This window comes from Dreissena polymorpha, chromosome 1 (genome assembly GCF_020536995.1).
Source record: "Dreissena polymorpha isolate Duluth1 chromosome 1, UMN_Dpol_1.0, whole genome shotgun sequence".
NCBI lineage: Eukaryota > Metazoa > Mollusca > Bivalvia > Myida > Dreissenidae > Dreissena > Dreissena polymorpha.
In genome coordinates this window covers 11,956,195-11,968,380 of record NC_068355.1, presented here as the reverse complement: position 1 = coordinate 11,968,380, position 12,186 = coordinate 11,956,195, and the positions used below count along the sequence as shown (strand labels likewise).

The 12,186-nt window shown below is 36.0% G+C and overlaps 1 protein-coding gene across 1 annotated transcript in view; it reads left to right on the top strand.

The window, feature by feature from the left end:
- The first annotated feature begins 488 nt into the window (after positions 1-488).
- The window catches only part of LOC127871196 (uncharacterized), a 35,554-nt gene continuing 23,856 nt past the window's right edge, over positions 489-12,186 (top strand). Inside the window, exons 1-4 of the mRNA XM_052413942.1 lie at positions 489-579; positions 1,924-2,098; positions 7,069-7,238; positions 8,060-8,165. Of these exons, the coding sequence (XP_052269902.1) occupies positions 1,963-2,098; positions 7,069-7,238; positions 8,060-8,165 (412 nt within the window). The 5' untranslated portion in view covers positions 489-579; positions 1,924-1,962. The remainder of the gene's footprint in view (positions 580-1,923; positions 2,099-7,068; positions 7,239-8,059; positions 8,166-12,186) is intronic.

Sequence of the window (12,186 nt, the reverse complement as noted above, 5' to 3'; positions counted from 1 at the left end):
TGCAGAAATCACAATGAACGGAAAAAAGCTAGAAGAAGTGACTAGCTTCAAGTTTTTGGACGCAACCCTGTCCAAGGATGGTACCAGTACCGCTGAGATCCGAATAAGAATTACCTTGGCGACCGCAGCGATGGCCAGACTGAGAAGGTTGTAGATAAGCAGTTGCATCAGCTATCCCACCAAGTACAGGCTCTACAAGTTTCTCGAAGTCTCCATTCTACTATACGGCCGCGAGACCTGAGCGCTTCACGCGGACACAGAACGCAGGATACAGGCATTTGAACATAACATGTTCGGGACGCTCGCACGTTACCGGTACGTAAAAAAGAATGGAAAATCGTATTATTGTATCGTTGCTAAGCGCCCAATACCTAACACCCGACGCAACACCCAATAATCCTATATATTTCCTTAGTATCGGGAGCTACCGCCCCCTAAATCCCCACTTTGTCTATAGTAGTAAACAACTGCGTACCGGTAGAGTGCAATCTAGCCTAAAAAACAACAACAACACGCAATGGATCCGACGATGAGCAGAGAGTGTTGAATAATTGTGAATTAAGAGGAAGGTTGTTCACGGTAAGCAGTGTTCGTAGTTTCTTTCACCGGCCTTTTGATTATTATACCATGGGTCGATGTAAGGTACCCTGTTTTTCCAGAAATTTCCCTTGTTTATTGGAAAATGGGCGGGTCCGGGGTCTACTGCGTTTCATTCCTGACCTGTAGTCTTTTTATAATATAGGTTTTTTTTTATTTATTTAGCCATTAGATTAGCTTTATGGATAGAATTTCAAACTCCTGTGCTCACATTGGTGGTTGTGAAAGTGAAAGTACGCTAAATGTATTGTTTCTTCTGAATTTCCGACTTTTTACCGTTCAACTGGGACTTAAGAACGACGTGGTTCGAAGGATAACTTAGTAAACCAAAAACGTATGTGGAGTTTATCGCAAAGTTGTAGTTTTATTGTGAAAAATGGACTGAAAATCGCCTTCATTCATTACTGACAGCTTGACGTCTGGAATTACACACTTCAATTTTGGAGTCATATTTGTGAAACTTTTAGCTGTTTTGGACATACTTGGTGGATTTTCATCAAATATAAGGTGTTTTATCATAGATGGACACTTCCTGCTGGAAACCACAATGACATATTTGTGCATTGTTTGATCTTTCATGCTGTTGGATTGTATTATTCAATACACCTGTGAAATCATCGTTGGATACCTTTACTCTTATTATATATATATATATATAAAAGGACCAAAACATTTTTTTCAAGTACCTGTGGACAGGTGGATTAGGTTGTCGCTCAGGAAAAAACTTAGTAGCCGAATCCAGGGGTGTCCGGGCCGGGGTCTCATGGACGTTTCGCCGTAAAACCTGTTCGCCCTAGGTTACCCCACGGAGCGTATATTGACAGGAGTTGAATCGAGTATTTGACCCTTAATTCAATTTTATGCAAAAACTAATAATCCAATTTTATTGATTTATATGTTATCTTGTTGCTTATTAATTCCTCTTTCAAAGACTTTCAAAAAAATATCACTTTTAGTATATTTCCTTTGTTATAGATGGATTTATAGCGAGTTAAACACGAGAAATAAACATTTTATGTTTTACCCCCGCGCATTTAACCTTGTCAATACTTTGTCATGTGACAGGTAGCTATCGATTAGCGTACATCGAAGCGCAGAGGTTATACATTTTGATGTACCCACTAACATCTTTTTTCTAATTTTACTTTTATTTCTCAGCCGATTTTGACAAATTAAATATCATAAGAAAGCCTACGTTACGTAGTTTTCAGATATATAAATATGTATAATGTTTTTCTTCTGATTTGGGCAGCCCGGCAGATGTGTAGATTTATGGACATTAGAGAGCAAAAAGGGCAACAATTTTTATGCTTCATATCATTTCAGAGAGCCACAGTTTGATAGGAAAGAAGCCTATGGATAACCATGAAGACAAACAAATCTGATAGATTAGGATTACAGTTCAGAGATGTGAATGTGAAGGTGGAAGTCAACCACATCCTCAAGAATGTATTTGGTGGAGTGGAGCCTGGACAGTTCATGGCCGTCATGGGTCCAAGTGGTAAAAATATGAGAGATGTTTCGACAAGTGTCTGTCATCATTCTTGTTATTATTCAGAAATGTTATTCAATTATTGTCATCACATTTGATAGATGGTTTGAACATGGACAATTACAGACAAAGATCTCAGCAGGGCTCTAGATCAGCATTGTTGTTTTTTAGCTCATCTATTTTTTGAAAAAAAAATATGAGCTATTGTCATCACCTTGGCGTCGGCGTTGGCGTTGGCGTCAGCGTCCGGTTAAGTTTTGCGTTTAGGTCCACTTTTCTCAGAAAGTATCAATGCTATTGCATTCAAACTTTGTACACTTACTTACGTTCATGAGGGGACTGGGCAGGCAAAGTTAGATAACTCTGGCGTGCATTTTGACAGAATTATGTGCCCTTTTTATACTTAAAAAATTGAAAATTTTGGTTAAGTTTTGCGTTTAGTTCCACTTTTCTCAGTAAGTATCAATGCTATTGCATTCAAACTTGGTACACTTACTTACTATCATGAGGGGACTGGGCAGGCAAAGTTAGATAACTCTGGCATGCATTTTGACAGAATTATTTGCCCTTTTTATACTTAGAAAATTGACAATTTTGGTTAAGTTTTGTGTTTAGGTCCATTTTATTCCTTAAGCATCAAAGCTATTGCTTTCATACTTGCAACACTTACTAACTATCATAAGGGGACTGTGCAGGCAAAGTAATGTAACTCTGACTGGCATTTTGACAGAATTATGTGCCCTTTTTATACTTAGAAAATTGAAAATTTGATTAAGTTTTGTGTTTAGGTCCACTTTATTCCTACAGTATCAAAGCTATTGCTTTCATACTTGCAAGATTTATGAACTATCATAAGGGGACTGTGCAGGCAAAGTTATGTAACTCTGACTGGCATTTGGACGGAATTATGGGCCCTTTATACTTAGAAAATTGAAAATTTGGTTAAGATTTATGTTTTGGTCCACTTTACCCCTAAAGTATCATAGATATTGCTTTCATACTTGGAACACTCACAAACTATCATAAGGGTACAGTAAAAGGACAAGTTGCATAACTCTGGTTGTCATTGTTACGGAATTATGGCCCTTCTTTGACTTAGTAACTTTTAATATATGGTTAAATTTTGTGTTTCGATCCACTTTACTTCTTAAGTATCAAGGCTATTGCTTTCAAACATCAAATACTTACATGCTATCATGAGGTTACTGTACCTGGCAACTTGAATTTTACTTTGACCTTTGAATGACCTTGACTCTCAAGGTCAAATTATTAAATTTTGCTAAAATTGCCATAACTTCTTTATTTATGATTAGATTTGATTGATACTTTGATGAAACTACTCTTACCTGACATACCACAATAGACTCCACCCAAACCATCCCCCGTGCCCTCCCCCCCCTCCCCCCCTTCCCCCTCCCCCCCTCCCCCCCCTATTTTTTTTTTTTTTTTTTTTTTTTTTTTTTTAAGATCATCTCACAAATGACCACCACACCCTCACACTATACCCCCCCCCCTACCCCCCCCCACCCCACCCCCCCCCCCCCCACCCACCACCCCCACCCCCAATTTTTTTTTTTTTTTTTTTTTTTTTTTTTTTAAGATCATCTCACAAATTACCATCACACCCTCACACTATACCCCCCCCCTCCCATTTTTTAAACTGTTATGTTTGAAATACCGTCCAACCATCGCACCCAACCCCCCCCCCCCCTCCATCGCCCCCCCCCCCCCCCGATATTTTTTTTTTTTTTCGCTTTTTTGGAAGATAATGTAATAAATGTCCACAACCCCACACTATACACCCCTCTTCACTCCACTCCTCCCTCCTTTGTGATTGAAAATGAGAGTCCCTTCACCTTTAAAAAGAAAATAGATGAGCGGTCTGCACCCGCAAGGCGGTGCTCTTGTTTAAAATTAAAATCCCCCCCCCCCCCCAAAAAAACCCCAACAAAAACATTTAATTTTCACGAAACATTCATTTTCTAAATATGAGTAATTGTGTTGGTTGTCAAATGTAATTGAGGTGTGACTTCTTAAATTTTTTAGCAATTAAATATGAAAAATATCACGTGACCAACTTAAGCTGACCATTTTTTTGTGTTGGGTTCCTGATTTTTATGCCCTTGGATCGAATGAATGGGGGTATATTGTTTTAAGCCTGTCTGTCTGTTTGTCATTCTGTTCCAAAACTTTAACCATGGTTAAAGTTTTGCCATAGCTATTGCAATATTGAAGAAAGCAACTTGATATTTGGCATGCATGTGTATCTCATGGAGTTTCACATTCTAACTCTAAGTGGTGAAAAGTCAAGGTCATCTTTCAAGGTCAAAGGTCAAATATATGGCTTCAAAGCGGGGCAGTAGGAAGCATTGTGTTTCACAAGCACAGCTTTTGTTTTAACTAGTTTCTTTAAGGACAGGAACCATTGAGTCTCATAATTTCATTACAGATAAAAATGTCTTTTGCTTAAGAGGAGTATCAGAAATAAAGAGCAAAATTTGTTATGAACAGACAGTTTTAAATGGTACAAGGTTTCCCAAATTAAAACTTTGGTAATGAAACAGAAAAAGTGACTTGTTAAGTTACTGGTGTCATAAATTGTGAACACACTTAGGTTTATATTTAATTACTTAGTGTATTATTGTAAAAAAAAAGAATGAATTTAAGCTGACCTATGGAAGTGAAAAACTATTTGTACCAAACAAATTGAAGTAAAAAACTCACTTCATTCAAAATTGTGAGCATCAATCCCAGGCATTATGTTAACATCATAAAGGTTATCACTCCAGATAAGGATCCCAGGCATTATGTTAACATCATAAAGGTTATCACTCCAGATAAGGATCCCAGGCATTATGTTTACATCATAAAGGTTATCACTCCAGATAAGGATCCCAGGCATTATGTTAACATCATAAAGGTTATCACTCCAGATAAGGATCCCAGGCATTATGTTAACATCATAAAGGTTATCACTCCAGATAAGGATCCCAGGCATTATGTTAACATCATAAAGGTTATCACTCCAGATAAGGATCCCAGGCATTATGTTAACATCATAAAGGTTATCACTCCAGATAAGGATCCCAGGCATTATGTTAACATCATAAAGGTTATCACTCCAGATAAGGATCCCAGGCATTATGTTAACATCATAAAGGTTATCACTCCAGCACCAATCCCAGGCATTATGTTTACATCATAAAGGTTATCACTCCAGATAAGGATCCCAGGCATTATGTTAACATCATAAAGGTTATCACTCCAGATAAGGATCCCAGGCATTATGTTAACATCATAAAGGTTATCACTCCAGATAAGGATCCCAGGCATTATGTTAACATCATAAAGGTTATCACTCCAGCACCAATCCCAGGCATTATGTTTACATCATAAAGGTTATCACTCCAGATAAGGATCCCAGGCATTATGTTAACATCATAAAGGTTATCACTCCAGATAAGGATCCCAGGCATTATGTTAACATCATAAAGGTTATCACTCCAGATAAGGATCCCAGGCATTATGTTTACATCATAAAGGTTATCACTCCAGATAAGGATCCCAGGCATTATGTTAACATCATAAAGGTTATCACTCCAGATAAGGATCCCAGGCATTATGTTTACATCATAAAGGTTATCACTCCAGATAAGGATCCCAGGCATTATGTTAACATCATAAAGGTTATCACTCCAGATAAGGATCCCAGGCATTATGTTAACATCATAAAGGTTATCACTCCAGATAAGGATCCCAGGCATTATGTTTACATCATAAAGGTTATCACTCCAGATAAGGATCCCAGGCATTATGTTAACATCATAAAGGTTATCACTCCAGATAAGGATTTGTGAAATAAGTAACAGTACTGCCACTGACAGAAAGAAAAGGAGTAACAATGAAAATCAATTAGTACCTGTACTACCATATCCAAAATATAGGTAGTAATGTACTACCCGTGTTCTTGGATATTGATGGGTGTATACCTGACTTTACAGAAACATTAGCAGCAATTATAATAAATATATTTAGCTTTTTAAACAGTTACTTTATTAGGTTTTCCATTCTGAATTTTGATGCAAATACAACTACACATTACAACTCATGACTAAATGCTATTTCTTCATTTTGCTTGACAAGAAACACAAGCCAACTTTTAAGTTAAGTAAATGAACACCAATGTAACTGTCTCATTTCAAAAGAATCATTGATTTAGCAGGCAACTGTCAAAGTTGGCATAGACTATGCCAACTATGACAGTTAAAGCTTAAGCAAACAATTCAACTGGGCTTACAGATTGAATGTCAGAATGGTTAGACGACCATATCTAGCCATTATATGACAACAAAGTGTTTATTTGAACCGCTTTCGGTTTAGCCGGCCTTCCATTGCACGCAGACATATTGTTTTTTGACGGGCTTATGAGTTACCGGAAATCACGCCACAGAATAGATAATAATACCGGAACCCAGTCTACAACTTTTCGGTAATTCAAATGAAATGAAAAGCGCCTTTAGGTTAGAGACCAACAAATAATGCCGCCCTGACGCCGACGTATCGGTAAGGCCAGATTTTTTCGTAAATGCGTAAAAGAGATATTAATGTCGTAATACATGTAGAACTTCCAGTTTATAAAAATAAATGCGTAAACCTTCATGAAAAAGCCGTATTTACGGCTGTACAGCTTTATTTACGGCTGTACAGCTCTTATCTGGAGCTCTGACGTGAACATTATGTTAAATCCTAAATGTTGTTTACATGTTGTGACGTCATTTGACGTTGCAACATCATTTCAGCAAAATAAAATAAGGCGATTGGTCAATCGAACGAAAACTAAGCCAATGAAAATGCTTAAAAAGTATATGACACATGTTGTTTTTCGTAATAGTTATAGTTCAGTCATGGGAAACAGGGTATGGCATGTGATAATATAAAAATACAATATCTCCTAGCTGATAAAATCCTACTTTATTTAGGGGCAGGAAAGACAACTCTGATGAATTGTCTGGCTGGGAGATCCCCAGTTACCTCAGGGGAGATAACAATTGGAGGCCTGAAACTGACAAAAGATTTGCGACGACGTGTTTGCTATGTGCTGCAGGAGGATGCATTCTTTCCAAAGCTGACATTGCAGGAAACGCTGTGGGTAGGTTTGTTTTCATTCTGTCTAAAAGGAAGAATTGAATGTTCCCGCTTTGTCAGTCTGTCCTAAATCAATCTTTTAGAGAATTGAATGGGTGCAAATCAAACCAATGATCAAGATGGCCATGTCTGTGCTGAAACAGTGATTTTTCACCGTTTTATACCTGCTATTACTTTTGTTTAATTTTTAAATGCTGCTCATTTTTCAGCCATATCAGTAAGAAAGTCATAAGTGTTTATTTTGTTTGAATATTTGCTCAGTATCTCAACTTTACTGGCTACTTATTTTTTAAGCAGGAGCTGTAATTGTGTGATCCTGCTAAGAATTTTGTAGCGTGTAAAGTTGTGATAAAGAATTAATATTAATACAAAATAAACGCAAATCACTTGTAGACCGATAAACGATCGCTTCACTATACAACTGTTTTGTTCTGTATCATTTCAGGCAAGAGTTAGCAAAGCTATGAAGTTGTATTTTTTTCAAAGGAGAAACACTCTTTTGCATTGTTTAATTGCTTTTATTTCAATATAACTAAAATTTTCAGACATTTCAATATTGTCTCCAAATTTTCGAACATCTGAAATTTGTGAATATTTTCCGTATCAAAATTTTTGGACATGAAAAAATATAATTATTTTAAAGTGTCTGAAAACTTAAGAGTAATTATTGTAGTTTATATTGGACTTTGTCTTTTGAAAGTCTGCTAATAAACTTGGCCTATAAATATGGCATTGAATTTAGAAATAATTCATGTTAATAGTTTTGATACAATATATAAAATAATTATTCCATATTATTCTTCTAAGGATGTTTTCTCTCCATAGTTTGTTGCGATGATTAGACTTCCAGAAGATATACCTGAACAAGAGAAGCTGAAAAAACTTGATTCTCTCATTGATGACTTGGATCTTCGGAAATGCCTTAGTACTCGTGAGTACAACTTCATGATAACTACAATTTATGCATTAATAGCCACAATTATTATGCCCCTGTTTGAAGAAGAAGGGGTATATTGTTTTGCTGGATGTCTGTCGGTAGACCAGAATGTCGGTAGACCAGATTGTTTCCCATCAATAAGGCGTCAACCATTTGACTGATTGGCTTGATACTTAAAATGTTCATTAGCCTTGGAAAGAAGATGACCCCTATTGAAAAAGGGGTCACTAGGTCAAATGTCAAGGTCACTTTCACACTAAGTGTGAAAATTGTTTCCGATCAATAACTTGTCGGTGAATTGACTGATTGGCTTGATACTTCACATGTGCATTGGCCTTGAAAAGAAGATGACCCCTATTGAAATTAGGGTCACTAGGTCAAAGGTCAGGGTCTTTTTCTAACTTAGTGTGAAAATTGTTTCTGATCATTAACTCGTCAACAAAATTGACCGATTGGCTTGATACTTCCCATGTGCATTGACCTTGGATAGAAGATGACCCCTATTGAAATTAGGGTCAAAGGTCAAGGTGACTATCACAATTTGTGAAAAAAATCCTTTCCGATCAATAACTCATCAACCAACTGACCTATTGGCTTGATACTGAACCGATTGGCTTGATACTAAACATGTGCATTGGCCTTGGACAGAAGATGACCACTATTTATATTGGGGTCACTAGGTCAAAGGTCAAGGTCACTATCACTCTAAGTGTGAAAATTGTTTCCGATCAATAACTTTTCAACAAATTGACCAATTGGCTTGATACTTCACATGTGAATTGACCTTGGACAGTAGATGACCCCGTATGAAATTGGGGTCACTAGGTCAAAGGTCAAGGTCAATTTTCATACTTAGTGTGAAAATTTGTTTCCGATCATTAATTCATCAACAAAATTGACCGGTTGGCTTGATACTTGCCATGTGCATTGGCCTTGGACAGTAGATGACCCCCATTGAAATTGGGGTCACTAGGTCAAAGGTCAAGGTCACTATCACACTGAGAGTAAAAATCGTTTCCGATCAATAACTCTTCAACCAATTGACTGATTGGGCTGATACTTCATATGTGCATTGGTCTTTGACAGTAGATGACCGCTATTGAAATTGGGGTCACTAGGTCAAAGGTCAAGGTCACTGTCACACTAAGTATGAAATTCATTGCCAATCAATAACTTGTCAACAAATGAACTGATTGGCTTGATACTTTACATGTGTATTGGTCAGTTAATTACCCCTTTTGAAAGTGGGGTCACTAGGTCAAAGGTCAAGGTCACTTTTACACATAAAGAGCACAATCGTTTCCGATCAATAACTAGTCAACCGATTCACCGATTTGCTCGATGCTTCTCATGTGCATTGGCCTTGGACAGTAGATGACCCCTATTGAAATTGGGGTTACTAGGTCAAAGATCAAGGTTACTGTAACACATTAGGCCAGCATTTTTTTATTATCTGTTTAACGAAAGCGACCGACCCTATTTTTCGACAAATAAAAATAAAGTCACTTTCGTTTTTTGTATTAACATTTCACCCGCCAACCTAGTATTTTATCCTAAACTAGAAAAAAAATTGTGCAGATTGCTGGGTGTGTTGTTCAAAATTTGTTTATAATGTGGGTTGTTTCGTTGTGCCAATTCGACTTGTAAAGCGTCAGCGATTTGCATTTGCTATTGCAGCCAATACCACACGCTATTAGCCAATCTGTGAGTATTTAACAAATGATTTTCATATTGCATTTCCAAAATGGCGGACATTAACATCAACAAGACAAATGAGCATTTTTTTAAATCAAATTAATTAAAACCGGAGCAGAAACAATTTCAATTAGTAAAGATAATCTTCAGAACACCATTGTTGACATCATGCCCATATTATGTGATACGAAATTCAAAATAATAATGAGCTTTTGCAGATGATGCAGAGGTGTCACCATCGATAACTTTCGGTGTGTTAAAAAGTTTTGGGTAGGTTTAATAAATATGCGTATTTATTAAAATGCATATCCTGTAATATTTTTATAGATAAAAATCAACATCCCCAAAATGTCCAAGAAGTACTACTTTACGGGTCTTTATAATGAACATGAGGACTGAACCACAGGTACTTGCATCAATAATCCCATTCCCCACCCACCCATATATATTCTTTATTTAGAAAAAAAGTATGCAACACAGCTTCTGAAGAAAATAACATTGGGTCCCGATGTTTGTATGTCCGTCAAAGTCACAAGAAAGTTTTATTTATTTTTCTTGGCATTATTTTTCAAAAATAAGTTATTATTTAGCCGAAATATGATGTTTTATCAACTGTAAATAATGTTTTATACTGCAAGATTTGTACTGCAAGGAATGCAAATAAATTTATCACACCTCAGGCTCTGTTGATAAATGTGCTCAATCGGCTCTATGTATTTGTTCCAAGGGTTATTATTATCTTCATATTTATATAGCTCTCTCTGTGTATTATATATCCAAAACATGTTATTGCTGTTTCTCCTTAAAATAATACAGACAACACATTCCATAGAAATTTTCATTTGAACTTAAACTGTGAATAAGAGAGGAACAAAATAATATGTGCAAAAGTTTACACCATTTTATTTTGACAGTACTGTGAGGCAAAAGATTACACCATTTTATTTTGACAATACTGTGAGTCTTTTACGAAATTTTTAAAATAAAATACTATTTTAAAATATACAATTACATAGTTCAAAAGTTGTCTTCTATATATAATTAATCTTGCGAGTAAGTTATATACAGTCAGCAGAGTAATTCTATTAGAACAATTTAAATCCTTGCTACATGTACTATTTAATTCTTTATACAGCTTTCACTTAAGAAAATGTTCAATGAAATAAATCCAGGTTTCTAGGTATACTGTGTCTTTTACCTCAATATTTTGTTGGGGCTAATGTGAAGCCAATGGACATGATACAAAACCTACAAAGATTACCGCCATACAATGTCACATACAAAATAATTATCACCTAACCCATGCGTTTTGAGAGAATAATATTGTTTAACTCTTTATTATATAAGTAAATATTAAGCATGTGAAACAAGGACGGGTTATTTTTAACTCCAAATGTATGATTTGATCGCACCTAGAGGAAGAAAACACTAACATGTTACACACCAAATAGTGAACCCCTGACCCTTGCAGTGTCTTGTGTTGTTAGGGATTATCAAAGACATTAATCTATATAAATCAGTTGACCCATGAAGCTCAAACAGTTTTGACCACGGAGACATGCTTTGAGGAAACTTAGCAAAGAACCACTATATGGTTGGCATGCAACGCAACAAACCATAGGGCCTTGCGGTTTCAGAGAATGATTATATTATTTATATTTATAGGCAAAACAGTAACCTCTAGGGTAGGCAAATTTTCTGCATGATTTGAACAAACTTCAAAGAGAACCTCATAACGATGTTACACACAAAATATTGTAGTCATGCCTCTTGGGTTCACTTCACATATATAAACACTATAACTCTCTCTGAATATAAAATGAAATGCAGCACATGTTTTTATAAGTCTATAACTCACTGTTTCTTAAATGAAATATTCACATTGTATGTACTAGAACTTTCACTACACAAAGTTTGGATCAAGATCAATTCAAGCGCAGTCTGATCAGGATCCAAAGTGTTCGCTTAACATCTTTAGAAGTACTGACTGAATGACAATTATGTTGAACAGTTTGTATCCTGATCAGAATGCTCTTTTGGAGCCAAAATGGTCGCAATCGCCCTAAGGTCCAATTTTCTGTTATACTTGTGGCTCATTTTTTTCTCATGGTTGATACAAATTATCATGATACATGTATAAAGCAAGTCTGTTGTATATTAAATAGTATTTTTTAGTGTGCATATTCCACCCATGGATAAAAGTTACAAAGTTGGTTGTTATTTAAAGCTATTAAAAAATTTAAAAAGTTTTCAATTCTTTTTTATTTAAGTCAAATGCATGCTATATTTGTTTTAAACATACATATGATTAACACTCAAC